General features: G+C 42.0%; 2 protein-coding genes across 5 annotated transcripts; one reads left to right on the top strand and one right to left on the bottom strand.

The window, feature by feature from the left end:
* The first annotated feature begins 1411 nt into the window (after window positions 1-1411).
* On the top strand, window positions 1412-14063 carry nudt18 (nudix (nucleoside diphosphate linked moiety X)-type motif 18). 2 transcript variants are annotated; one of them, XM_014174859.3, is made up of 4 exons: window positions 1412-1602; window positions 4388-4571; window positions 12035-12248; window positions 12613-14063. In XM_014174859.3, exons 2-4 carry the CDS (start codon window positions 4422-4424, stop codon window positions 13212-13214), a joined length of 966 nt encoding a protein of 321 aa, XP_014030334.1. In that variant the 5' UTR covers window positions 1412-1602; window positions 4388-4421; the 3' UTR covers window positions 13215-14063. The 2 variants fall into 2 exon arrangements, with proteins under 2 accessions (XP_014030334.1, XP_014030333.3); XM_014174858.3 differs by lacking the exon at window positions 1412-1602 and having other exon boundaries at window positions 11863-12248.
* fhip2b (FHF complex subunit HOOK interacting protein 2B) lies at window positions 6351-27482 on the bottom strand. 3 transcript variants are annotated; one of them, XM_045708371.2, is made up of 17 exons: window positions 27225-27482; window positions 25742-25820; window positions 25370-25539; window positions 25178-25282; window positions 23719-23838; window positions 23250-23465; window positions 22938-23134; window positions 19473-19590; window positions 19294-19370; window positions 18220-18412; window positions 17839-18011; window positions 17500-17640; window positions 17186-17276; window positions 16933-17076; window positions 16560-16700; window positions 16354-16454; window positions 6351-14869 (listed from the first exon to the last, which is right to left on the bottom strand). In XM_045708371.2, exons 3-17 carry the CDS (start codon window positions 25487-25489, stop codon window positions 14743-14745), a joined length of 2064 nt encoding a protein of 687 aa, XP_045564327.1. In that variant the 5' UTR covers window positions 25490-25539; window positions 25742-25820; window positions 27225-27482; the 3' UTR covers window positions 6351-14742. The 3 variants fall into 3 exon arrangements, with proteins under 3 accessions (XP_045564327.1, XP_014030330.1, XP_014030331.1); XM_014174855.3 differs by lacking the exon at window positions 27225-27482 and adding an exon at window positions 26776-26991; XM_014174856.3 differs by lacking the exons at window positions 19294-19370; window positions 19473-19590; window positions 27225-27482 and adding an exon at window positions 26776-26991.
* Window positions 27483-27958: the final 476 nt, after the last annotated feature.

Genomic DNA, 27958 nt, shown 5'->3' with positions numbered 1-27958 from the left:
GGTTGTAAGTTGGTGGTTTGAAGATATCACTCTAGGGGTGTGGGGCGAGGTAGTACCTGCAAGAGGGTGTTGTGGATGACAATGGAAAAGCTCAGAGACACAAGCCGTCCGCCACTGACATACAAGGTGTGCCACAAATGCGCTGGCTAGGCTACCTAGAGCTTTTCATTCCACATTATTGATGGAAATTATATTTTTAATTACAGGTGCATACTAGATGATGCACCCTGCATAAAGCAAGCTCAGCCCTATTTGTTCTATTGTCCAATTGCAGTTGTTGTCCAACCCCCTGTTCTTTTAGTCTCAAATTCATACGAACAATTACAAGCTTGCTGTAGTTCGACAGGTCTTTCATCTGCCCTCGGGTTTCAAGTTGGAAAAACTCATAGCCCACTGAGTGTTTTACAATGTTATGGTTGGAAAACTGTCCAATAGAGACCTTTCACTATTTACAGGACTTCAGCTATCCATAATCAGAACCAGCATCATGCCACTATGAGGCTGAACAAGAATTGTTCCACTGCACCAGGTTACTGAGTGATGACACATTCACTCAACATCTAGACTGAATACACTTTCACAGACATTCCATGTTTGCTTCATGCATTATCATCCTGTAAAATAAAGTTAATTTTGACATGCTCTCTGTTTTCTTTACTTTACATTAGTAAATGTTGCATTACATATAATTTTTTTGTTGACTTGATGAAAGGTTATTCTTCCCTTTTGGTTTTGTTGGTGATACTTGCTGTAGTCCGATCTTTCTGGGCCAGACTATGATCTTTATTATTAATGTTTAGGGTATTTCATGTACATGCATTGCCTAAATTAGTGGGAAGGGAGGAAAGATGGGTGGTACAGTAGTAGCTAACTAGAATGCATGGATGATTCACATCATTGCTATACTATGTAAACAGAGGAACTCCCAAGAAAGAAAAATGGTTAACTTCAGTGGGGTAAGGAAATGTTAAGCCTATAAATAGCTAACTAGTTCATTTATAACAAAAACATACATTTGATTAGCTAGCCGATTTCGAGTTGATAACAATCAAGTTAAAGGTATTAGCGGGCTGGCTTTCTATGGGCCGAACAATGTTAAATAACGTTAGCTATGCTAACTAACATTAGTTTCTACTTGGTAGCCACAAGATTAACGTTTCACAGGTTACAGTTGTCTAATATGTTACTCGTTTTAGCGTAGAAGGGTTGTTGTGACGTTTTGAAATGTGTGTGATGATTTATGCGCACTATGCATGATGTTAGCGGAAAACGATTTCGGAACTCCAAACGTCTGTGCTAGTTAGCGACTGTGTTGGTTATCCCGGAAGAGCTTGTTGGAACAGAAAGCGCTGGGGCGGTCCTTTGTAAAACAATAGATCATGATTCGTTCAATTCGAAACCGGGATATCCAACCAGTGTAGGGTGCCGCCTTGAAGTCTGAGGCACAGACACAATATTATCCTTGTTTCTTGTAACACATCAAAGCCTCTCAACTAGTCAAGGACTTAAAGAGGCTGATGTTAGTAAGATTAGCTGAGATCACCTGTCAAGTAAACAAGCCAGCCGAGAACGACGATCAAAGTTGATGTCACTTCAGTGAAGGTAATTGGTATAAATACCATGTAATTTCTAATTATTACTTTGGTAATGTCGAGACGTTCATTTGCACACCCATTCAACAGCGACATCAAACCAATGCTGAATGGCTGTCCTAGCTACAGTAGCGCACCTACGATATGTTTTTAAATATACCAGTTAGGTGCAATGTAGTGTTTTTTTATAGGGGCATCCATAGTAAAACGGTTTACCTGGAGAAATTCGAGTGGCATAACTTGCTCAAGCGAAGGTCACGTCGACAGTTTTGACCTTGTCACACATGTATTCGAACCAGTTAACTTTAATTAGGATACTGGCCCACCGCGTCAGGCTGGCTACATGCCGCCGGAAAAGCGATACTTGCATGCGAAATTTTAGCCACTGAATATTAATTAACATGTCATTGGCAATATCTGTCAAAGGGTAAAATCTACTAAACTTAGTCCACTATGTTAGTAACCGATTATAGTTCTGGAAACCGAACTGTATTGAGATCAAATGTTTTGTCGATGAGAAAATTGGCAGAATTTCGGCCAAAATCCATCTTGTCCTGTCCCACTGCCGGACACTGGGCTTCCTCTTACCACCATATTTGGTAGTGAGTGGAAACGCCAACCGGATGCTTCACATTTATACATCCAGTGAAATTTCTCATTATAAACTGGGTGGTTCGAGCCCTGAATGCTGATTGGCTGACAGCCGTGGTATACCACGGGTATGACAAAACATTTATTTTTACCACTTTAATTACATTGGTAACCAGTTTATAATAGCAATAAAGCACCTTGGTGTTTTGTGATATGGCCAATATACCACGGCTAAGGGCTGTATCCGTTGTGGGTAAGAACAGCCCTTAGCCGTGGTATATTGGCCATATCAAACCCCCCAGGATGCCTAATTGCTTAATTGTTTGGTCTGTGCCTACACTATAGGTAAGGGATAATCAACGAGGGGATATGCGGTCTATGGAAAATAATGAACTACATGGAAAGTGTGTTCTAAGACCCACTGGCAGAGTGGAACTGGCCTTCCATGGAGTTGCATTATTTTCCAAAGAACGCATAGAGCCCCGTGTTGTTTATACCCTTTCATACCATGGCTATAATATAACACATTTGCCAGTAGAAATGTGTTCAACATCCACTGAAGTAGATAGCCATCTAGTAAACTTGCTAAAGTAGTTCCCATGGTAACCAAACAGACTTGCTAGTTTAGCTAACCAATCCATCAATCCTAGCTTGCCACTGACAATCAAATTCAACAATGCCAATAATGTTTTCAATTAGACTTTTTCAAAAGCTGCTCAAACATAGAACATTAAGAATGAACTCTAGCCATTCAAGTATACAAATATACCGTGTGTTATAGGATGTTATACCGTGGCATTGTTGAATACTCATTTCTTATTGGCTTGAAGGGCATTCTAGAGCGTGCATTATTTCCCTATAACGCATGGTATATCGGCACAGCAGAATTCAATGGCTATAGTTCATTCTTACATCGTTTAGTTTGAGCTGCTTTTTAAAGCAAAAGTCGAATTGAAAACATTGGTATTGTTGAATTAGATTTTCATAATACCAAGCTAGGACTGATGGTTTGGTTAGCCCAACTAGCAAGTGGTTGGTTACCCGGGCAACTACTGTAGCTATTCATTTAATTTGCCAGCTACTTCAGTGGATGTTGAACAGATTTTCTAGCAGCACTTTTATACCATGGCTATAATTTTAATCAACAAGGGGCTATGCATTCTATGGAAAATAATGAACGACGTGGAAGTTATGTTCCACAACGTGCAAGCTGATGTCAAATGTATTTCTCAACTCCTCCTCCTAATAACAAATTACTAATTGGAGCCAATTACTCACTGGAGCATATGACATAGGCTTTGAAAAAGCACCCGCCGGTAGGCTATCAGTGCAGCTGGTAAGGTTTCTAGATAGGGCCACGCCTCATTCATTAAACATTAGCTTACATTTTGTATCTGACTCTTTCTGCCAACCTGGTGCCAATCGACACACACCTGTCATCAACCTAAACAAAAATGTACCTTTCTTTCTTGAGTTTACACTGAGTATACACCTGATCTTTCCATGAGACTGACCAGGTGAAAGCTATGATCCCTTTTTGATGTCACTCGTTAAATCCACTTCAAATCAGTGTAGATGAACGGGAGGAGACGGGTTAGAAAATATATTGAGACAATTGAGACTGTGGGTCATTCAGGGGGTGAATGGGGCAAGGAAAATATTTAAGTGCCTTTGAACGGGGTAGGGTAGTAGGTGCCAGGTGCACCGGTTTGAGTGTGTCGAACTAACACTGCTGGGTTAACAGTTTCCCTTGTGTATCAAAATGGTCCACCACCCAAAGGACATCCAGCCACCTTGACACAACAGTGGGAAACATTGGGGTCAACATGGGCCAGCATCCCTGTGGAATGCTTTTGACAGCTTGTAGAGTCCATGCCCCAATGAATTGAGGCTGTTCTGAGAGCAAAAGGTGGTGGGGGGTGCACAACTCAATATTATTAAGGTGTTCCTTATGTTTGGTATACTCAGTGGTATACTCCTAATGTTACAATAATTCAGTGAAAAGCATCAGCTGACACACCAAAAAATGTTTGTAGAGTTATTGGTTAACCGAAGATAAACTGCATGAAAATAAAGTCTCACACTAAATGCTCAATTTTATGAATAAACCTCAACCAACATTTTTTAAACGGTGATTGAGATTTAACTATGAAATTGTTGGGGGCATAGATGCAATGTGCAACTTTCTATGCATCTCTTTGCAGGGACCAGGCTTGTCCTGTGGGGTCACCTGCAGTTATGAATGTGAACAATGATGTGGAAAAGCTTTTAAATGGTGAAGGACTAGAAGTGAACGACGAGTTCGATTCGGCACCCGCAGAGGTCCAAGCAGTTGCCTTGAGGAAAACGATAACCTACATCGTCAGCGCTGTCATCTTCAATGAAAAGGTAGTGAGCAATGAACTCTGTAAGGATAAGGGATTAATTCACCAAGCTAAAGAGCTAAGTAAGTTAATTAGGTCACTTACTAACCTAACACGTTACCATTCTATCATGCAGAAGTCCGCATGGCCTAAGGACATTAGACTTCTGTGGCCTTTGTCTAAAATAAATGTACAGTAGGAATTGATGGAACTTACACTTCCAGTTAAACTTAATTCCTGCTATAAAAATGTTTCGAACATGATATAGCTAATTTCTACACTTATAGCCAGAATCATGGCTCTGCTTTCAGCTATAGTGCCTTCAAAGTATTTATACCCCTTGACTTAACACATTTTGTTACAGCTTAAATTCAAAATGGATTTCTCACCCCATCTACACACACACACCACACACACACACACACACACACTACCCCAGAATGACAAAATGAAAACATGTTTAGAAATTAACACATTGAGAATGAAATACAGAAATAATTTACATAGGTTTTGAATTGTGTTCACGCCCCCTTTGCTATGACACTCCATATTCCTTCGATCATCCTTGATGTCACACCAAACTTGGGAGTCCACCTGTGCCAATTCAATTGTTTGGACATGATTTAGAAAGACACACACCTGTCTATATAAGGTCCCACAGTGCACATCAGAGCAGAAACTATACCATGAAGTCCAAGGAATAGAATTGTGATGAGGCATATCTGGGGAAGGGTATAAAATAATTTCTAGAGTGTTAAGTTTAAGAGCACAGTGGTCTCCATCATTGGGGAAAGGAAGAAATGTCAAACTACTCAGACTTTGCCTAGAACTGGCCATCCAACCAAACTAAGCAACTGGGCAAGAAGGACCGTGGTGACCAAGAACCCAATGACCGAACTACAGAGTTCTTTGGCTGAGATGGAAGAACCTGCCAGTAATCATGATTTAGTTAAAATCCAGAAATATTATGATTTGGCACCTAGCCATGCAATCAATATCTTAAGGTACCGCCTTCATTACGAAGCTCATTGGATCCCAGGGCGGGGTAAAATGTACATATGTTTTCCACTTTTGCAGACAGCTACCTTAAGTTTTGGTAGTGGCGCACTGAATAATTAAAGCTAGTCGGCGAAGCTTTGATCAGCATGGATATCCGAAAATGGGCACTGCCAAGAGCAAAAACTGAGGACCACCATGTTGAGACTGATGCCGAGTAGCCTGCTAGCCTGACCAGAGGTTGAGGAGAGCAGCAACTGCAATACCCACCCATCCCCCTCGCCGCCTGCTGACCAACAATATCGAAATGAGCCATGGCCTACCACCAGCAGCATGGGGGTAACATCACAACAAACGCCTGCACCTCCGTTACCCCAGCCACTAGCACCTGACGACATCTGTGAGGAGCCAGCACAGGTTTGTCTCGACACTTACCTGTGCCGCATTTTCAGTGGGAGAAAGCGCCGGGTTCAAGAACAGAGTGGCTTGAATATTCCCGCACGGCGGATGCTGTTATCCTCGGCTCCAATGCTAATTCGGATGGAGCTTCACTCAAACTAGCTACTCAAGTTGGAAACATGCCAATGACAACACTAAAGGGCAGGGAAGCATACCTCTTTAAAAATAATGTGAAATGCATGATTATGAAAAACACGAAGCGCAATGGGGAAAAAAATAAATCCACTCCTGTGAATACTGAGCAGATAAAAGTATTTCAGGGATTGTGGACGTTGGGAGTTTATTGCAGTTGTTGGTGATTGAATGAGTAGAAGGGAGAGTCGGTCAAGGACTGATTCGGACAAGGCGCTAAATTGTATGACAAGCGATAGTTTATTCAGAGTGAAGATATTTGGTACAGCGTGCACGGACTCGTTCCAGTAGCTCTGAGGGAGCCAGCAGAAGAGAGCCCCTAAAACAGTTTGTTTACATGTTTTATACAACACAGAAAGTAGGTTGAGTCTTGAAGTCCCGATCCTCTGGTTGGCTCAGGTCCAGGCGTTGTCACCGTCGATTGGCTCCATCTGTTCATGCGTCTTCCTGCGATCTTGCACAATGTTCTGATGATGTTAGGTTTCTATCAAAGCTTCTAAGTCTGGGTGTGAGTGCCTTGGATAAGCTATGGCTTGTGTGTGTGTGTGTGTGTGTTCCTGTTTTCACAGGGTCAAGCATGCCAGACACTGTTGCTGTTATCACGAGATGGGGCCCCCGCAGGCTTGTGGTTGGGCCAGTTCCTATTATGTGCTGCAAGTGGAAACATCAGTTTGCTTGTGTAAGCTGCATTGAGACATAACTAGCTGGTTAGTGGAAAACATGTGTAATAGCTATAATGCCTGGTAATAACGTAATGTTAGCTTGGTGCATGTTGGAGGCTTACTAAGTAGAAAATCTTACAACACAGTAAATGAGCGTCCTTTGGGAAGGAGTTTGGATGCGATTGACTATGGGGAGAAGGAAGCAGTAACATTGTATGTCTGTTGGAATACACGCTGAGAAAAGGCAAGGAACTTGCAAAAGCATTTAGCACAAATCCACGTAAAACAATACACATCCCATGACCTTCAGAACGAAATCATAGCTCGCAAGATTGTCAGAGGAAATTGGTCAATCGTGGTATACACTGAAAGTCGATGGAACTAAAAGATCCAACTGGATGTGATTAACATTTCTATTGTTATTCGATCTGTAGACACAGTGTGCGAGAGCGGTTGCTGCCAATGGCAACAAGCAAACAATGTGATGCTTTATCACTTACAAACCTTATCTCAGAGCTAACAAATGTTGGCCTCAATACTACGACGGGGTTCGTGTGATGTCCCTGAAACACGGGGCTATGCAGAAAATATTGCAAGATCAATTGAATCGCTTAATGCCAAATGTGATAACTTTAAATCACCAAATGCATTTGAATGGGGTGCACGCTAGGTCGTCTGAGGCGGCAGAATCTTTTTCAATGTGTGTAGCTCCCTGTACAAATTATTTGGGAAACCCACGGTTGCTGCACAGTACACTGGGGAAAAACTTAAAAGACTACTTGATCAGAGATGCTCTGGCCACCTCGCCACAGTAATTTTGAAATCAAGTGACAGATGATGTAAAATCGAGTCTACTCATGTATATGGCACGGATGTGAGATTTGAGGCCAAGGCTTATTTTAAGCAGCGATAGAGCCAAACTTTGAGTTTATTGTTAACATGACTTTCAATTCTGGGGCTCCGACCCTTCTGAACGCAGCAACTTTTTAGAAGCTACTGATCTGCACATCGGTGTCAAACTTGTCCGCACTATGTATGGGTGCGTTGAAAAACACGTTTGATGATGAATTTGAAAACCTTTGGGAGGCATGCCAGCAGGGCATGAGCACCTCAGCTCCAAGTAAACAACGGAGACTCATGAGAAATTCTGGAAGAGTATGTAGTTGAATGCACAGTGGGTCAGCATGATTATGGAGACGAGTGTAAACTTTTTTTCAGCACTTTGGATGTCGTCCTGGGGGAAATGTCATCACGGTCAACTGGTGGAAGATCTGTGCCGTGGATCCCGAGACTTTTTGGATGTGAACAAGGTCAAGCCATTGTTGGATCTAACCAAAACAATACCAGTGGAAGCAGAGTTTGTGGCTCGCACATTCTTGCAAATGTAAATCGCAAATGGACGCCACTAACAGGCCGACCACACCGCTCACGTCGCGTGTGCTGCAAAATATATTTAGAAATCTTTTATTCAATTATTGCACCCACACTGCTCGCGAGCGTCTGCGTTGCCAACTGCTAAAATATAAATCAGTTCTATTTCTCACAGCAGATTGCACTGCAAGTCCTGCCTCTCCCATCTCATTGGTTTGTATAAGTAGGTACCAACGTGCCATCTCATTGGTTATACCCACGTGGGTGACTGAAGACGAACGAGGTCAGTGGCTGTAATGCACCTAATTTATGAAAGTTGCCAATCACAATATAAAGTCAAGAGATGAAAAAGCCTGGGAGGGAGTTGACTAGAAACGATTCGGTTGACCATTTTATGTGTGGATTAATTGCCGGAGTAGAGGACTTTTTGCATTTCAGGTAAAATAACTCAATGTTTATATCCCAGGACAAATTAGCTAGCAACAGCAAGCTAGCTAAATTGGACAAATTAGCTTGCACATGCTAGCTATCTAGCTAAATTGCCATAAATGTTTAATGCTTTTCGACCTGTCCCCAAATTAATATAATTGTTTGAGTTTGTTTTGATATTTTACCTGCGTGTCATGATCGCGTTTGGTGTGGAGGGACAAAATACATTTATGCACGATGCCGCACGAGCGCAGCCGGTTTGGGTTCCGTGTAAGTGTTCTGCATAGATAACAGCGGGCCTTGGTCAGCAATGCCGACTGTGGTGTTGGCACTGAAGCATGGATTAACATTAGTGGCATCTATAGCAATGTACGAACATTCTTTCTCCGTGAAGAATGTATTAGGTGAACAAACACAGCATGTTACATCAATGAAAAACCCAGCTTGTCCAGCTGGCATTTGAGAGGGACTTAAACAAGTACATTTCACCGGGAAATACAATTGAATCAAACTGAGGTTCAACACATAATCAAGGAGGCTGCAGCTCTTCTAAATGGTAAACTAAAACCTTTATGGCATTGGTCGCCATGCCAGAATGATTAATTCAATGGTTTTCTCATGTAAGCCTGGTTGTTTGGCAGATAAAAAAAAAAATGTAATGTACTATTTACTTTAAGCCATTGCTTTTTACTTCAATGCATGTTACATTTGTGATTCTTAATGTCATTGCTTGCTTTTGCGGGTCTAATTCCTATTGATAGATAGAGGGAGGTCGACCAATTAAATCGGAATGGCCGATTTTTAATTTGTGCCGATTTCAAGTTTTCATAATAGGTAATCGGTATTTTTGGACACCGATTTGCCAATTTTTATTTGTATTTTATTTTTTTAAAATATTTTGTAACTAGCAAAGTCAGTTAAGAACACATTCTTATTTTCAATGACGGCCTAGGAACGGGGGTTAACTGTCTTGATTCGGGGATTCGTTTTTGCAACCTTCCGGTTACTAGTCCAACGCTCTAACCACCTGCCTTACATTGCACTCCACGAGGAGCCTGCATTGCAGAGTGACTACCTGTTACGCGAGGGCAGCAAGAAGCCAAGGTAAGTTGCTAGCTAGAATTAAACTTAGTTTTTTTATAAGATATCATAAACCATGTATCTAACGTGTCCTGCGTTGCATATAATCGATGCGGTGCCTGTTAATTTCTCATCGACTCACAGCCTACTTCGACAAACGGGTGATGATTTAACAAGCGCATTTGCGAAAAAAGCACTGTCGTTGCACCAATGTAACTAACCATAAACATCAATGCCTTTCTTTAAAATCAATACAAGTATATTTTTAAACCTGCATATTTAGTTAATATTGCCTGCTAACATGAAATTGTCACTGCTCTTGCGTTCATTGCACACAGAGTCAGGGTATATGCAACCATTTGGGCCGCCTGGCTCGTTGCGAACTAATTTGCCAGAATTTTACGTAATTATGACATACCATTGAAGGTTGTGCAATGTAACAGGAATATTTAGACTTAGGGATGCCACCCGTTAGATAAAATACGGACCGGTTCCGTATTTCACTGAAAGAAAAAAAACTTTTGTTTTCGAGATGATAGGTCATTAATATGGTCGAATCCGGAAACTAAGGCTCATATTTCTGTGTTTATTATAATTAAGTATATGATTTGATAGCAGTCTGACTGAGCCATGGTAGGCACTAGCAGGCTCGTAAGCATTCATTCAAACAGCACTTTTGTGCGTTTTACTAGCAGCTCTTCGCAATGCATTGCGCTGTTTATGACTTCAAGCCTATCAACTCCCAAGATTCTGGTGTAACCGATGAGAAATGGCTAGCTAGTTAGCTCGTGCGCGATAATAACCTTTCAAAAGTCACTCGCTCTGAGACTTGGAGTAGTTGTTCCCCTTGCTCTACATGGGTAACGCTGCTTCGAGGGTGGCTGTTGTTGATGTGTTCCTGGTTCGAGCCCAGGTAGCAGCGAGGAGAGGGACGGAAGCTATACTGTTACACTGGCAATACTAAAGTGCCTATAAGAACATCCAATAGTCAAAAGGTATATGAAATACAAATCGTATAGAGAGAAATAGTCCTATAATAACTACAACTTCTTACCTGGGAATATTGAAGACTCATGTTAAAAGGAACCACCAGCGTTCATATGTTCCCATGTTCTGAGCAAGGCACTTAAACGTTAGCTTTCTTATGTGGCACATATTGCACTTTCTTCTCCAACATTTTGTTTTTGCATTATTTAAACCAAATTGAACATGTTTCATTTTGAGGCTAAATTGTGTTATATTAAGTGTTCATTCAGTATATTGTTGTAATTGTCATTATTACAAATTCTCATTTTTATTAAATCGGCCGATTTAATATCGGTAGCGGCTTTTTTGGTCCTCCAATTATGGGTATCGGTGTAAAATCATAATCGTAACCTCGTAAAATCATAACCTCCAATAGATATACAGCTTTCCCTTAGTTTATGGGTATAGGAAAGTAGCCTGTTGGTTGTGCTCTGAGGTGAGCCCTGGCATGGTGTTCCTGTTGTCCTGGCTGTCCACTTAAGTGGTGTTGAAATTGGCAGTGAATCCTTTCATCGCACTAACTGGCCTTCTGTCTATGGTCCTGAATCAATGGTTATGGTGTGTGTTTTAATTAGCTCATCACTTGGGCTACCAGTCTTCGTGGGGCTTCTCTTCAACATCCCATGCTTTCTTGTGTGCAAAATTGCAGTTGTGTATATGGCTGCATTTCAGATAGGCCTAGATTTTTTGATGTCGCCGTAGTATAGGACTAATAGCGTGGTTACACACTTCGGCACTCAGCAGGCCCGTTCTTTGAGCTTTTGTGGCCTACCAGGCCGTGGCTGAGCAGTTGTTGCTCTTTGACGTTTCCACTTCACAATAACAGCACTTACAGTTGACCGAGGAAGCCCTACCAGGGCAGAAATTTGACCAACTGACTTGTTGAAAAGGTGGCATCCTATGACTGTGCCATGTTGGAAGGCACTGAGCTCTTCAGTAAGGCCATTCTACTGCCAATGTTTGTCTATGGAGTTTGCATGGCAGTGCACTTGATTTTATACACCCGTCAGCAACGGGTGTGACCGAATCCACTCATTTGAAAGGGTGTGTGTGTACACACACACACACACACCTCTTGTTATATAAAATGTTTGTATGGCTGTGTTTCAGAAATGTTTGGTTCTACTGCTGTTCAAATGTACAATCTACCTTGTTTATTAGGGCTCCCCATGGATTTAACATGCCGCCTCAGGAATGTCATCGTGGAGTAAGGTCTGCAAGGGGCATGAATAGTTTCTGGTACTGTTTTTTAATTTTTTTTTTATTTAAAGACATCATTACACTTTTCATCAAAGTGCTTCCTATTGTGTGTGTGTGTGACCTGTATTTGCAGAATGAGGTGCTCATGGTGCAGGAGGCCAAGGAGAATTGCTACAAACAGTGGTACCTTCCAGCTGGCCGTATGGAAGAGGGAGAGAGCATTGTGGAGGCTATGAGAAGGGAAGTGAAGGAAGAGGCTGGATTCGACTGCAAACCAATCACCCTGGTTCTGGTCCAAGAACAGGGGCCACAGTGGATCCGATTTGTTTTCTTGGCGGAGATTACAGGTAAAAGTTTATCCACGTATTTTAGCTTTTCATACAAATGGCAGGCTTAGAGTTGTGCTCAGCTTTTATATTCTTCAAGAATGAGTGGGTGGGTATATACATAAGTATGTGGACACCTTTCAGCCACACCCATTGCATGTGTATAAAATCAAACACACAGCCATGCAATCTCCCTAGCCAAACATTGGCAGAATGGCCTTACTGAAGAGCTCAGTGACTTTCAACGTGGCACTGTCATTGGTTGCCACCTTTCCAACAAGTCAACTTGTCAAGTTTTGTTTTGAACTTCTTGTATTCCTCAGGAGTTGGCAGCATTGATTAGTTACTTTCTTCACTGCTGTTCCCGCATATTTTCCTCCCTTAGGAGGCTCCCTGAAGACGACAGCAGAGGCTGATGCAGAGTCTCTCCAGGCTCAGTGGTGGGACCAAGACTCCCCACTCACCTTGAGGGGTCGTGACATCCTCAGACTCATCGATACCGCCCTGAAATACCGAAAGAAGCCTTGGCATCCTGTGGTTCACCCTATAGACATGTGCTGCCATGTTGTTGTACAGCGACTTCTCCTCACCTTCAGCAGCTCTGATGGGGTGCTTTGGCTCCTTTTGGGCAACATTAAGGACCTGCACCTCCCTGTGGCTGTGTCTGTGAAAACCCACACAGTCACATGGGCGGCCAACACATTGGTACAAGAGGCCATGCCCTCCTCCTACTACGACCTCAACGTCAACACAAGGGGAATCCTGGGACTACAGCACAATGGAAGGGTCCCTGGGAAGACAGATGGACTCTGCTTCAACACAGTGGTGTCTTTAGAACACACTGGGGAGGGGCCACACACCAGTCAACCACCACTGATCGAGAGCCCTCGCTTTCAGTGGTACAAAGTGGAGAATCCTCAGCTAAGAGACAAGATTCAGCAGAGAATAATTACTGAGTCCTTCCTTCCAGTGCATAGTCTCTACTAAGGAGCGGGTGAAATGACATTCCAAAAACAATAGACTTTTTACTTGAAGATGATTTTGGGAATGCATTAGGAATGTGTGGGGCAAGTACCCGTCTATGAGCGGCCAAAAGACATGTACCTTTGAGCAGACATTACTACAGGTGATATTACGTTTATCAATTTGTACACCATTTGTCATTTAGCAAACACTCTAATCCAGAGCGACTGACATAAGTGAGTACATTTTCAGACTTTTTCGTACTGGTCCCACCTGGGAATCGACCCACAACCCTGATGCTCTACCAACAGCCACACAGGACCACCATTCAGAAAACTGCTGGAAAAGATTGAAAAACAATGTGGAAAATGGACTGCAATTCAGAATAGGGTCTACAACCTTTTGATCAAATGTTCAATCAAGTCTTCTATTATTCATCTACCACTCATGATCTAGCTTCATGATATGATCCATTTTAGATAAGCCACATGAAATCTGTAATACCCATGGCAGAAAAATCGAATTACTGTTATGAAAGCATGACGTTAGGGCAAGCACAGGGTGGCTTCTGACAGAGTACGAAGCAAAAATAATCTCTTCAGCTATCACAGTGTAGGAGAGGGACGCAAACTTCAATGCATTATATTTGGTTGCACTGCTGCTCATGTCGCTGTGTCTGTTTTAAAATACAGAAAACCAACTCTTAGTAAGCTAAATAGTTTGAGGCTCATCTCAATTGTTAAGTTGCATGATCATACTTTACAAAGACTGATGTTTAAAACAATGTATTAAGACCCATGTGTATAAAGACCCTGGTCCACATAGGACACCAGACATCACTTCAACACAGAAATAAAATGTGAGAAAAGGTAAGCGTTTTGTCATGAATCTTGTTCTGGAAGCAACTCCATAGAGTGGTCGCTAGCTAGCACAGCCACAAATCTTTAAAAGCCTAACCTTAAATTAATACCAAAAAGCAAATGTTTTAATAGATTGTACCTGGCCCATCTCGCAAAAACCACTCAGTTCTGCCTCCAGGACAGACTCATCCTGCCATGTAAACAGAAAGTATCAATAGTTAAACTGGATAATGCACAGTTTTAGGTTGTTTCAACCAGTCTCACAGCCCAGATGATCATGTATCAAACTTCATTAAAAGTGCTGATCCAGGATCAGTTTTCCCTTTTAGACCATAATGAACATGATCCTACATGAATACCGGCTCAATCATCATTCTAATATCTCAGGAACCAGGGATAGCCTACGCAACTGTTACAAAGACAAGATGGAACGCAACCTTTTACATTGATTTGACCGACTGCATACATTACTTCCAGGTGATAATTTGCATAGTCATTATGTAACAAGCAAAACATTTCAGCATTTACAATAAACTTAAAAATGTTGATGAATCTTACAGATTTGCTATTCTCGCAAGTACCAATGCTTCATCTTTGGAGAACAATTAGTGTCCTTGTACCTCCTGTCGTGCAACCAACAGAAGTAAGCAGCTATGACCGGTGTCTTCTGACTGAGAGTTCCGTTCAAGGATTCACACGGTGTCAGTGTTCTGCAAGTTTGTGTTGTTGGCGGGAAGTTTGACAAAGGCAATGGCTGCCAGCTCCTTACAAAACTCCTCCAGGATGATCACTCCCTTAAGCAGGGGCATGTGATCCACTCTGGGGAGGCAAGATCCACACAAAATCATTGTCATTTCCTGTCTGCTTCTCAGGAGGGTGGTTTTTCTTATTAGGACAAACACATGTATTGTATTGTACTACCAATTGGTGTAGTGGAGGGTCAACGCACATAAATGCCGTTTACATCCTTTTTATATTGCACAAGCATTTACGCACATATTGCATTGAAAATAAGGAACTTCATTCAGCATGCATGGTGACCAGCTTTTAACCACTACATCACTGACCATCACGTTCAGGACGCACACAATTTAAACTATTCAGACCCCTTTTCCACATTGTTACATTAGCCCTATCCTAAAATGGATTTTAAAGTTCTCAATCTACACACAATGACAAAGCGAAAACAGGTTTAGACATTTTTGTAAATGTACTAAAAATTAAACTTATTTACATAAGTATTCAGGTGCTCCGAGACAGGATTGAGGTAAAGATCTGGGGAAGGGTACCAGAAAAAAAAATGTATTCAGCATTGAAGGTCCCCATGAACAGTGGCCTCCATCATTCTTAAATGGAAGACGCTTGGAACCACCAAGACTCTTCTTAGAGCAGGCCTGCCCAGCCTTACTGAGCAATTGGGAATAGGGCCTTGGTCAGGGAGGTGACCAAGAACTCTATGGTCACTCTGACAGAGGTCAGAGTTCCTCTGTGGAGATGGGAGAACCTTCCAGAAGGACAACCATCTCTGCAGCACTCCACCAATCAGGCGTTTTTGGTAGAGTGGCCAGACAGAAGCCACGCCTCAGTAAAAAAGGCACATGGCAGCCCACTTAATTCGCTAAAGGACTGACGATGAGAAACAAGATTCTCTGGCCTGAATGCCAAGCGTCACATTTGGAAGAAACCAGGCACTGCTCATCACCTGGCCAATACCACCCCTACGGTGAAGCATGGTGGTGGCAGCATCATGCTGTGTGGATGTATTTCAGCGGCAGGGACCGGGAGATTAGTCAGGATAAAGGGAAAGATGAACGGTCCAAAGTACAGAGATCCTTGATTGAAAACCTGCCCCTGTGTTCTCACGACCTCAGACTGGGGCGGTCGTTCACCTTCCATCGGTACAACGACCCTAAGCTCACAGTAAAGACAACGCAGGAGTAGCTTCGAGACAAGTCTCTGAATGTCCTTGAGTCCGGACTTGAACATCTCTGGAGAGACCTGAAAATAGCTGTGTAGCGATGCTCCCCATCCAACCTGACAGAGAGGATCTACCTTGAAAAATGGGACAAACTCCCCAAATACATGTGTGCCAAGCTTGTAGCGTCATACCTAAGAAGACTCGAGGGCTGTAATCGCTGCTTCAACAAAGTACTGAGTAAAGGGTCTGAATACTTAAGTAAAATGTTATCAATTTTTATAAATTAGCAAAACATTTCTAAACCCGTTTTTGCTTTGTCATTATGGGTATTGTGTGTAGATGGATGAGGGGAATTTTTTTATTATTATTTTAGAATGGCACTTACCCAGACTCCCCATCCAGGCCCATCAGCTGCCTTCGGACATGCACAAGCTTCTCTGTGAAGTTTGGGATCACCTCGATCCTCTGCATCAGTTCTCCTATCACCTTTCAAACCAGGAGAAACATAATTAGGAATGTATTTGTCAAAACTATAGCTCGGTAAAACCTCCAAAAAAGACAAGGAAGGAGGTTAGTGTAGAGGTCACCCACCCTGATGAGCACAGAGAACAGGGAGCGGACTCCAGGGGCCAGGATGATGTAGGGGTCTAGCAGGTACTCATGGAGGTGCGGGTGAGGGAACACAGCCAGCCTGGACAACACCGATGTCACCTGGAGGTTCAGCTCATAGGGCTAAGAGAGAGAGAGACGTCACAAGTGAGGGGATGTTTGTGACTAAACACAGCACTCATGGTGGTCACTAATGTATTATGATGACTATGCAATAATTGTACTATATACGAAACACAGTTGTACTGAAAGTGCTCCATCTTGAGAGCTTGGTTGCAGACATGCAAAACATTTTGGGATTGAATCAACAGTGGACCAATGAACAAAATACAAAAATAAATCCCTTGAAGGCTACCTGCTCAAGGATCCGGCCTATTCTGTCAAACAGGACTTTGAGGAAGTGGCCTTCGAAGAAGTCAGAACTGGATACAGACAACTCGGTTGGTTTGAGGGACTTCGGCCAATCCCAATCGAGCAAGAATGCAGTGCACTCTTTAAGCTAGATGTAAAAAAATAAAACAAATCTAATGATTTAGATCGGAGACCTCAATTTATGCACTTATGCTACTCTTGGCATTGACTTTCACTGCTTGAAGTTCTCTGCTCACCTGCCCATGAGCGTCATGGACATAAGTTTCATATCGGGCACCTTGGACATGTTGAGAGGTTTTTGCTTCTTGAGGGACCAAACACAGAAAACTGCAAAACAAAACGACAGTGTAAAGTTTAAAAACTGTAAAGCGAGTTATAGATGCTAAAATACAATAAGTAGTTCCTTCATGAGAGATGTCTGATCAGTTTTCTTTATGACTTGAATGAGGGGATGAATGTTGTGCCTAGACTCAATTAACCATCAGTAATACATTTCTCTCTATGCAGTTCACTTTATCAGTGTTCTATTTCATTCTGTGGTTAACGGCACCTGTTTACAATGTCCAATGCTTGAGTTTGTCCACTGCAGCGATGTTCTCTCATGAGCTGGGGTCGATGCAGAAGCTGCTCTGAGCTGTTGAATTCATCCTCACCATACATGTCTGTAAAGAAAGGGTCCTCCTCTAGTTCTCTGTTCAGGTACGGGGAACACAAAAAGATATGGATAGTGCAGAAGCCATTCCTGAATGGTATTGCTGACTGTATACTCCATTTGGTCTGTCATGAACTAGTCATAGTCATGATGGCTCGCAACAACCTTGATTTCTATTAGCCCCTACAGAGAGGTCATCTGTCCATTGGAGCTCTACCTCTGGATGAGTTAACTTACCCGTTCTCCTCCACGGGATCGGTGTCAGTGAAATGCCTGCAATCATCCCCTCCCCCCAGAGTGCGTGTCACGTAGCAGCGGTTCTCCAGGTTCCTCAGGACCAGGTTGAAGAGGATGTCCCTGTGAGGCTTCTGTAGGAGCTCTTCAAACAGGAGCAGAGTAGTGATACTGATCTAGGAGGCAGAGAGAAAGTACAGCACATGTCACCAGCAGTAACGCTGGTACTTCCTTTAGTGTTGTATGCCAAAAGAAGAATAAGGGAATACAAATAGCTTAACTATATTCATAGTAGCAACATGAGAGATGTGAACTCCAGTTCTCTCGTCTTTAGTCATGTTCAGCCTTTTACTGAGGGCTACAGTAGCAGCACCTTCGGCTTACCTCATCGGAGATGTGGTCACAGTGCTCTATAAGTTGATAACGCAGCACATGACTCTCTGTGTCCAAGCGCTGCTCCCTCTCTGTGTGTCTGCCTAGGAGGAACGAGACCAGCTCTTCCAACATGGCAGGGGATTGGATGTGACGCACCGAGCAGCACAGCAGCGCCGTGTTCACCAGCACGCCCATCTCGGACCTAAACACAAACCACTGTTTAATAATACTCCATACATCCCAGGTACAGTGCATTCGGAAAGTATTTAGACCCATTGACTTTTCCCACATTTTGTTACAGCCTTATTCTGAAATGGATTAAATAATTTTTTCCCGTCAATCTTAATACAATAAAAAACTGATACCTTATTTACATAAGTATTCAGACTCTTTGCTATGAGACTCGAAATTGAGCTCAGGTGCATCCTGTTTCCATTGAAGATCCCAGAGATTTTTCTACAACTTCATTGAGTCCACCTGTGGTAAATTCAATTGATTGGACATGATTTGGAAAGGCACACACCTATCTATATACGGTCCCACAGTTGACAGTACATGTCAGAGCAAAAACCAAGCCATGAGGTCGAAGGAATTGTCCGTAGAGCTCTGAGACATGATTGTGTCAAGGCACAGATCTGTGGAAGGGTACGAAATAAATTCTGCCACATTGAAGGTCCCCAAAACCACAGTGGCCTCCATTCTTAAATGGAATAAGTTTAAAACCACCAAGACTATTCCTAGAGCTGACCGCCCAGTAAAAGGCACATGACAGCCCGCTTGGAGTTTTCCAAAAAGGCACCTAAAGACTCTCAGACCATGAGAAACAAAATTCTCTGGTCTGATGAAACCAAGATTGAACAAAGTACTGAGTAAAGGGTCTCAATAGTTGTCAATTTGATGTTATTTTAAATAATGATTTGTCATTATGGGGTATTGTGTGTACATTGATGAGAAAAAAATCCATTTTAGAATATGGCTGTAATGTAACAAAATGTGGAAAACGTGAAAGTGTCTGAATACTTTCCGAATGCACTGTATATGTACAAAACCCCATTGGAGAAAATGTAGGTGGGGGTCACTTACATTTGGAGCAGCTCATGCTGTAGAACACCGACAAGCCAGCAATGGTGAATTTCTTTGGCCAATTTCACAGCGAGGCGCTACAAAAACAGCAAATATACTGCACTCGACATCCTCTCTTGGTGGAAACTCAATTAAATGGTCAAGTATTTCTACTTATTTTTTCTTATTTTTTTTTATACCTTTGGTGCCTCCCTCATCAGATGGTCAAGGAAGTCCAGCCAAGCGAAAAACCTCTCCATGTGCTCACTACCAGGAAACGACTGCCTTTCCTGCATACCGCTCTGAGAGAATGGAACACTGCACAAAACATCACCAGGTCCATTACCAAATCAAAACAAGATGATAACTGTACAAGTAAAGTTGTGGGGCTTGCTTTAGCTCTAAGTATTTTTGTGGTAATGGAAGAAGTTTAAAAGTTTTACTTCACTATTTTAAACAAAGTAGTTACATAGTCAAATTTAGTAAAATAATTGGTCTGATTACTTTGATAGACTATAATCAACCTTGTTACTTAGGATTGTGGGGCAGTTAGACCATAAAAATGTCTAAACTACAGTTGTTGCATGTGAAAACTGCAAGACAGGACAAAGTGATCTGTCAGAAGATGGGAATAAAAGGCAGGATGAAGTGGACAACACTTAGGAAAGCAAAGCAACCGATTCATTCATTATGTGGGTTTCAGATCCACGATTTACTTTTGTAAAACGTTTAGTGTAAATTAAGTTTGATTTTAGTTGAATGATAATTTAATGATTAAAGTTCAGGCTATTATTTGGAGAGAGAAATTATGTTGCATCTAATGATGACAGCTCTTTAAAAGTACTTTTGTGGTAGTTTAAGAACACGTTCGTATGTACAGTCGTGGCCATAAGTTTTGAGAATGAAAAATAATATTTGTGTCACAAAGTCTGCTGCCTCAGTTTGTATGACGGCAATTTGCATATACTCCAGAATGTTATGAAGAGTGATGAGATGAATTGCAAAGTCCCTCTTTGCCATGCAAATGAACTGAATCCCAAAAAACATTTCCACTGCATTTCAGCCCTGCCACAAAAGGACCAGCTTGAGTTTGAATAACAGACTGGAAGCTTCAAAAGGAGGGTGGTGCTTAGAAAAATTGTTCTTCCTCTGTCAACCATGGTTACCTTAAACGAAACACGTGCCGTCATCATGCTTTGCACAAAAAGGGCTCAACAGGCAAGGATATTACTGCCAGTAAGATTTCACCTAAATCAACCATTTATCGGATCATCAAGAACTTCAAGGAGAGCGGTTGAATTGTTGTGAAGAAGGCTTCAGGGCGCCCAAGAAAGTCCAGCAAGCGCCAGGACCGTCTCCTAAAGTTGATTCAACTGCGGGATCGGGGCACCACCAGTACAGAGCTTGCTCAGGAATGGCAGCAGGCAGGTATGAGTGCATCTGCACGCACAGTGAGGCGAAGACTTTTGGAGGATGGCCTGGTGTTAAGAATGGCATCAAAGAAGCCACTTCTCTCCAGGAAAAACATCAGGGACAGACTGATATTCTGCAAAAGGTACAGGGATTGGACTGCTGAGGACTGGGATAAAGTCATTTTCTCTGATTAATCCCCTTTCCGATTGTTTGGGGCATCTGGAAAAAAGCTTGTCCAGAGAAGACAAGGTGAGCGCTACCGTCAGTCCTGTGTCATGCCAACAGTAAAGCATCCTTAGACCATTCATGTGTGGGGTTGCTTCTCAGCCAAGGGAGTGGGCTCACTCACAATTTTGCCAAAGAACACAGCCATGAATAAAGAATGGTACCAGCACATCCTCCGAGAGCAACTCCTCCCAACCATCCAGGAACAGTTTGGTGACGAACAATGCCTTTTCCAGCATGATGGAGCACCTTGCCATAAGACAAAAGTGATAACTAAGTGGCTCGGGGAACAAAACATCGATATTTTGGGTCCATGGCCAGGAAACTCCCCAGACCTTAATCCCATTGAGAACTTGTGGTCAATCCTCAAGAGGAGGGTGGACAAACAAAAACCCACAAATTCTGACAAACTCCAAGCATTGATTATGCAAGAATGGGCTGCCATCAGTCAGGATGTGGCCCAGAATTTCATTGACAGCATGCCAGGGTGGATTGCAGAGGTCTTGAAAAAGAAGAATTATTGTTGCAGGGTATTATATGCTAATTCATGCAAACGTGTGTTACAGATTTTACATTTACATTTTAGTCATTTAGCAGATGCTCTTATCCAGAGCGACTTACAGTAGTGAGGGCATACATTTCATGCATTTTTTTTTTGTACTGACCCCCCGTGGGAATCGAACCCACAACCCTGGCGTTGCACACACCATGCTGGCGTTGCAAACACCATGCTCTACCAACTGAGCCACATTGAAAGCAAGTCTTAGAAGCAATATATTTGTTCTATATGCACCATTTCCATGCTTCCTGTTCTTACGTTTCATTTTGGTTTTGTACAACTGCTTCAAAAACAGCTGAAAATACAATATTTTTGGTTATGGAAAATATATTTTAATGATTCTCTACACTACACTTCCTTCCTTGTTTTGTCAAACTGAAAACCAGGAAATGGGGGGAGCGATTTCTGCATCTTTGAATCAAATTATCTATCTAACATTGCTACATAGCCTGCAAGGATAGACCTTTAAATGCAACATTTTAATAAAAACAGTTCTATAAACAGTTTTATGAGTATGTTGTAGACAAGGACAGGGAGCCCAGCAAAATAGCATAAATTAGCTAGATGGCTGGCTAACTAAGTTGGCTACTGTAGTTAGCTAGCTAGCTTCTTCACAACAATTTGAAGCAGGCACGACCAGATGGTATGATAGACAAACTTGTTGCTGCCATAGCTTATCTAACTAGCGCGAGTCGGTTTGGCTACTGTCCCTCTCTTCGTGCCACACAGACTGTCACACACCGGCCCCTGCTCCTCTTCCATCCCTCCCACACCCTTCTGCTGAAACAAGTGGTAAAGTGCAGTTCGCGAACGATTCATTTTTCTGAGTGACTTGTTTATTTTAACAGTTTGTTTGACCCGTTGGCTGTAATGAATTCTACAGAATGATTAATATGTGCACCTCTGGTTTCTCTGGAGACGTGTTCTGACCAACAACTGTCTGTCCTATATGAGTGCAGGTAAAATAGATCATGCTGCAAACAGCACTTTTTTATTTTATTTTTAAATACCACATTTAGAACTGGTAATTGATCACATGGTGCAAGATTTCATGCAATTAATTGATTATTGAACATTATGAGGGACACAGCTTTGTAGAACCAAAACATAAACAGCCCATCTGCTCAACAAACTCAAACTCAAGAACAAATCATTTGGGGTGCTGCAGTTCGAACGATAATGAACTTTTCACCCTCACGGCACTCAAGCAATGCATTCCGAGTCATTCACAATTTAGTCCGGTTGGGGTCACAACTAGACCTTGTTTCAAATGTACCAAGAAATAATCTTATTTGTATGGCAAATGTACATTGTTTAAAGCACACTTTTACAAGTTTCACAAATTACAGCGCCAATAAGCCCCTTGTGGTGAACTGAACGAGAGGCTTGTAGAATCATGACTATTTTGAGTTTTCAGTACATTGTTAACCAGTAAGGGCTCCTGCATGCTCTGGTCCACTAAACTTACTTCCAGTGGGTCTGGGGGAAACTGTGGATGTCTGCAGGTTCCAGCGTAGCCGGGAGCTGGCTGAAGAGCTCACACAACCTCTCAGCTAGTAGCTGACACAGTGGGGTGCTTTCAGCCAGGCACACTGCAGTATCTTCCTTTGGTATGCTGACAAGGAGCAGCAAGCTCTCAAAGGCTTTCAGTGCAACTCTGCTTTTCTGAACAAGGAGACAAAGAAAAACGTGGCAAATTATTGATAACTTGATGTTCATTTACAAGCCTCAAATTCATGAATTATGTATTGGTTTGTAAAATAGTCCTTGCTGAACACACCTGGCTTCTGCTCAAGTGGACCAAGACATGGATGAGGCCTGCATTGGCTGGGAAAATAGTGGAGGGAGAGTCAGTGGGTGAGTGCTGTTGAGGACTGGAGGTGGAGGCAGGGTTGGAAGCTGTGGGGTAATTGGAAGGCACAGTCTCTCCACTTCTCCCCTTTTCTGTATCCTCAGAGGTAGAAATAGACCTCTTGGAGTGATTATCCTTTTTAATCTACATGACAAGTAAAACAGTGTAAAAAAAATTATAAATACAATCATACATTGACATTACTTCGGATGATGCAATGAAATCAACCACAAAGAGTCAACTACTGTCAAACTAATGACGTGATAAAGTACTACTACCACTACTTTTAATTTTAGAACTTCTACCATTAGCACTACTATTCAGTATGCCCATTGCCTACACATGTTTAGTGCTTGAAAATGCATAACCAAATCAAAAAGGTTGAATTTTAAAGTACCTCTAAAATGTAGTTGAGAACATATGGATCTTGTTTCACCCTGGAGCAAACAACAAACATAAACTGGGCCTCCTCTTTCTCAGTCTGCGATCCCAGAAGACCACACAGACGAACCAGCTTCTGTTGAGAACAATGTCAGGAATTTTGGGAGGACAATTTTACAGTTAAGGAAAGCACATTTAAAATATTACTTTATCTTGGTAAAGAGACAACGATAGATAATAGTATTTTACAGAATGCTGTGGTAGCCATGCTGGTTAAGTGTGCCTTGAATTCTAAATAAATCACAGACAGTGTCACCAGCAAAACACCCCATCACACCACCTCCTCCATGCTTCACGGTGGGAACCACATAGGCGGAGATCATCCGTTCACCTACTCTGCGTCTCACAAAGACACGGTGGTTGGAACCAAAAATCTCAAATTTGTACTCATCAGACCAAAGGAGAGATTTCCACTGGTCTGATGTCCATTGCTGATGTTTCTTGGCCCAAGCAAGTCTCTCCTTCTTTTTGGAGTCCTTTGGTAGAGGTTTCTTTGCAGCAATTCAACCATGAAGGCCTGATTCATGCAGTCTCCTTGGAACAGTTGATTTTGAGATGTGTCTGTTACTTGAACTCTGAAGCATTTATTTGGGCTGCAATTTCTGAGGCTGGTAACTCTAATGAACATATCCTCTGCAGCAGAGGTAACTCTGGGTTTTCCTTTCCTGTGGCGGTCCTCATGAGAGCCAGTTTCATCATTGCACTTGATGGTTTTTGCGACTGCACTTGAAGAAACGTTAAAATGTCTTAATCTTCCGGATTGACTGACCTTCATGTCTTAAAGTAATGGACAGTCGTTTCTCTTTGCTTATTTGAGCTGTTCTTGCCATAATATGGTCTTGGTATTTTACCAAATAGGGCTATCTTCTGTATACCACCCGTACCTTGTCACAACACAACTGATTGGCTCAAACACTTTAAGGAAAGAAATTCCACAAATGAACTTTTAACAAGGCACACCTGTTAATTGAATTGCATTCCAGGTGACTACCCCATGAAACTGGTTGAGCGAATGCTAAGAGAGTTCAAAGCTGGCTACTTTGAAGAATTTCAAATAAAATATATTTTGATTTGTTTAACATTTCTTTTGGATACTACATAATGTCTTCACTATTATTCTACAATGTGGAAAACCGTAAAAACATAAATAAAAACTTTTGACTGGTACTGTATATAAATAAAGGTATTTATTTTTATACATAACCAAAAATGGCAAAGAAACTTGCTTTCACTTAGTCATTATGGGGTATTGTCTGTAGATTGATGAAGGATTTTTTTTTAATCAATTTTAGAATAAGACTGTAATGTAACAAAATGTGGAAAAAGGGGTCTGAATAGTTCCCGAATGCACTGTATATCAAATTTCCAACAGCCATAGACAACATAGTGACGAACAATAACGAATGACTCCTTACCTGGACTGGCCTATACACATTGAGGATGTGAAGCATTGGCTTTTGGATTTGTACCAGGATCTTGGAGAAGAACACCAGGACCTGCTGGTTCATTCCTGGGGGGTACTGGCAGGACGAAGAGATCAGTGTCAAAGAGAGGGTTATCAAAACATACCACATATGACAACATTTCATCTGCTGTGTGTGTGGTACCTGTGCTTTGCCTAGGGTGCAGAGGGTCTCCAGCAGTTTGTGCTGTAGGAGGTACTCCATACAAGGGCCCATCTCCTCGTGCCCCTGTTGGCCCTCTTCGTAAACTAAGATATCCAGCATCTGCTTCAATCGCCATGGGATGTCTGTCTGCTTTACAGGCCTCGTTTGACCTGGAAAAACATCACAGTTGAATGCACTCTCAACATAGGCCATTATGAACACATGCCGAATATGACAGCAGTATTAAAAGGAAATAGACCTACTGCCAACAAGTTAGTTCGCAATGTAACTCAGGCCAAGTTCACTTGGTGGCACATCCGGGGTATTCAACATTTTCTTAATTTCAACATTTCAGCAGTGTCTCAATCTTACCAGTAGTTTCAATGTAATAATTGGTTATCCCTTTCCAGTGGTCCAAGAAAGAGTCCAATAAATTTACTGATGGCTCCCTCTAGAAAATAGAAGAACGGAAACATGAGATGATTCAGCTCAATGAATGTGTGCCTAAACAATTATGTCCTATCCAGCACAAAACATATTCCATTGATCAGTTAAGCTTCTTCCTGTCTTGTATGAGCTTGTCACTCTCCCCATCCCCCAAGAAAGTTGCCTACTGATGGAATGTGGTATCATATGTCTGTGGAATTCCACCTGAGCAAATATGGATTCAGGTCAGTCTAGTCCATAAAGAATGTTAGAGGTCTCCAGTGGTCAAAAAGCTATAATAACATGGCCAAAGCCAATAAGGGCTTCCACTATTTTAATGCAGTTAACTGGTTGGGACTTCCAACTTCATTGGGTGATCTCTCCTGGTGATCATGTTAGAGTCATGTCCAACCAGGTCATCAGGAGGGATCAGACAATCATGAAGAAAATTGCCTACTTGCTTTCACAGGCGTTATAATGTCAGAGATACAAAGATGAGTCATCTATCTCTATGGGATAGCTGGAACTCTTTATCAACAAACATTTCAGACGCCATGGCATATGTAGTTTTAAGGTAGCAAGCTAACGTTAGATACTTGTCCGAATGATTAACACATCTACACAACTTCATAATAACATTGGCATTATTCAAAAAGCATATTACACCAAACAAATGTATCTAGATTGCTTGTCACCATCTTGTTAGCTAGTTTTGACTACTTGGCTAGCTAGCTAACGAGTTGGATTAGGCTGCAACTTGTTATTTGGCGCATCATTTAACCAAATGTAAGGCCTGTAAATATTTAACTTTTAGCTGCTAGCTAACTTTTTTAGCCGTTGGCTAACGTTATATGGGCCAAAGTCAAAGAAGTAAAGTTAGCTAGCTGCTAGCCAATTAGCTTGCATCATACAGTATCTACCCAGCTAGCTAAATCCAGGAAGTGGAATACGAAAAGGTCTTGTCAACAACCATTACTTACGGTCTCCAACGCCTGTTGAAAGAGATGTGTCAGTTTACTGAACATATCCATTATTTTCGTCGAATTAATAAAACGTTTTACAAAATATGGTAAACATTTCTCCGTTTGCTAGCTCCAAATACGATATTGCCACAGATAGAACAACTAGTCAGATGTTTCACCGAATGTATAAATGTGAGGCATCCGGTTGGCGTTTCCACTCACCACCAAATATGGTAATGAGAGTAAGCCCAGTGGCGGGCAGTGGGAGGAGATGGTTTTCGGCCGACATTTTGCTCATTTTCTCTCCAATAATACATTTGATCTCAGTACAGTTCTCTTCCCAAAACTAAGATTTGTTTTTTAGACTTTACCCTTTGCCAAAGTTTAAACATATATGCATTGTTTAGAAGGAGTGCAAAGGGCATTTCAGAGTGGGCGTTCCCTAACGGAAATATGCACATACATACTATAAAACGCCAACAGGATCTCGCGAATGGCTCTGCTCTCCTCCATGCTTGTTCTGCCCACTATGATTAATTTGCTCCCATTGGAAACGACAGGCTGTGGTCTGTATTGGGTTAGTTATAAAAACAAATCTTTGATATTGCTGTTATAACAGTGTAGGTTCCGTTCCGTCCCTCTCTTCGCCCCAACCTGGGCTCGAACCAGGGACCCTTGCACACATCAACAACTGACACCCCACGAAGCATCGTTACCCATCGCGCCACAAAAGCCACGGCCGTTGCAACGCAAGGGAAAACCCTACTTCAAGTCTCAGAGCGAGTGACGTCACTGATTAAAACTCTAACTAGCCATTTCACATCGGTTACACTGACTTGACTGAGATTCCCTAATAACACTCCACTTCTATAAAGCTATGACTTTTTCATATCAGGTTAGAAGAACTGTTAAATGTTTAGGGTCACTTGTATCAAAATGGCGTGTTTTTAGGGAGTCCTGACCCATGTTGTTGTTCTTGTCAGTCATTTGCTCGCCTTGACTAGGGGGTAATGTGTACTCCCAAAGGTACTTGCCTCAGAAGATGATTTCCAGACAAATCACACTTTCTTTTACCTGGCATTAACACATTGTTAAGCAGAATCATAATATACAGTGTTTACAGATGGTTTATACACACTTATTTTTCTCATTACCAGTTTACTACATGAAGTCATCTGATAGTCAACTAACTGTTAACAGT

The sequence above is a fragment of the Salmo salar genome, chromosome 26, assembly GCF_965601325.2.
Source record: "Salmo salar chromosome 26, fSalSal1, whole genome shotgun sequence".
Taxonomy (NCBI): Eukaryota; Metazoa; Chordata; class Actinopteri; order Salmoniformes; family Salmonidae; genus Salmo; species Salmo salar.
The sequence above is the reverse complement of the archived record's forward strand: the minus strand, read 5'-3'. Positions and strand labels throughout refer to the sequence as shown.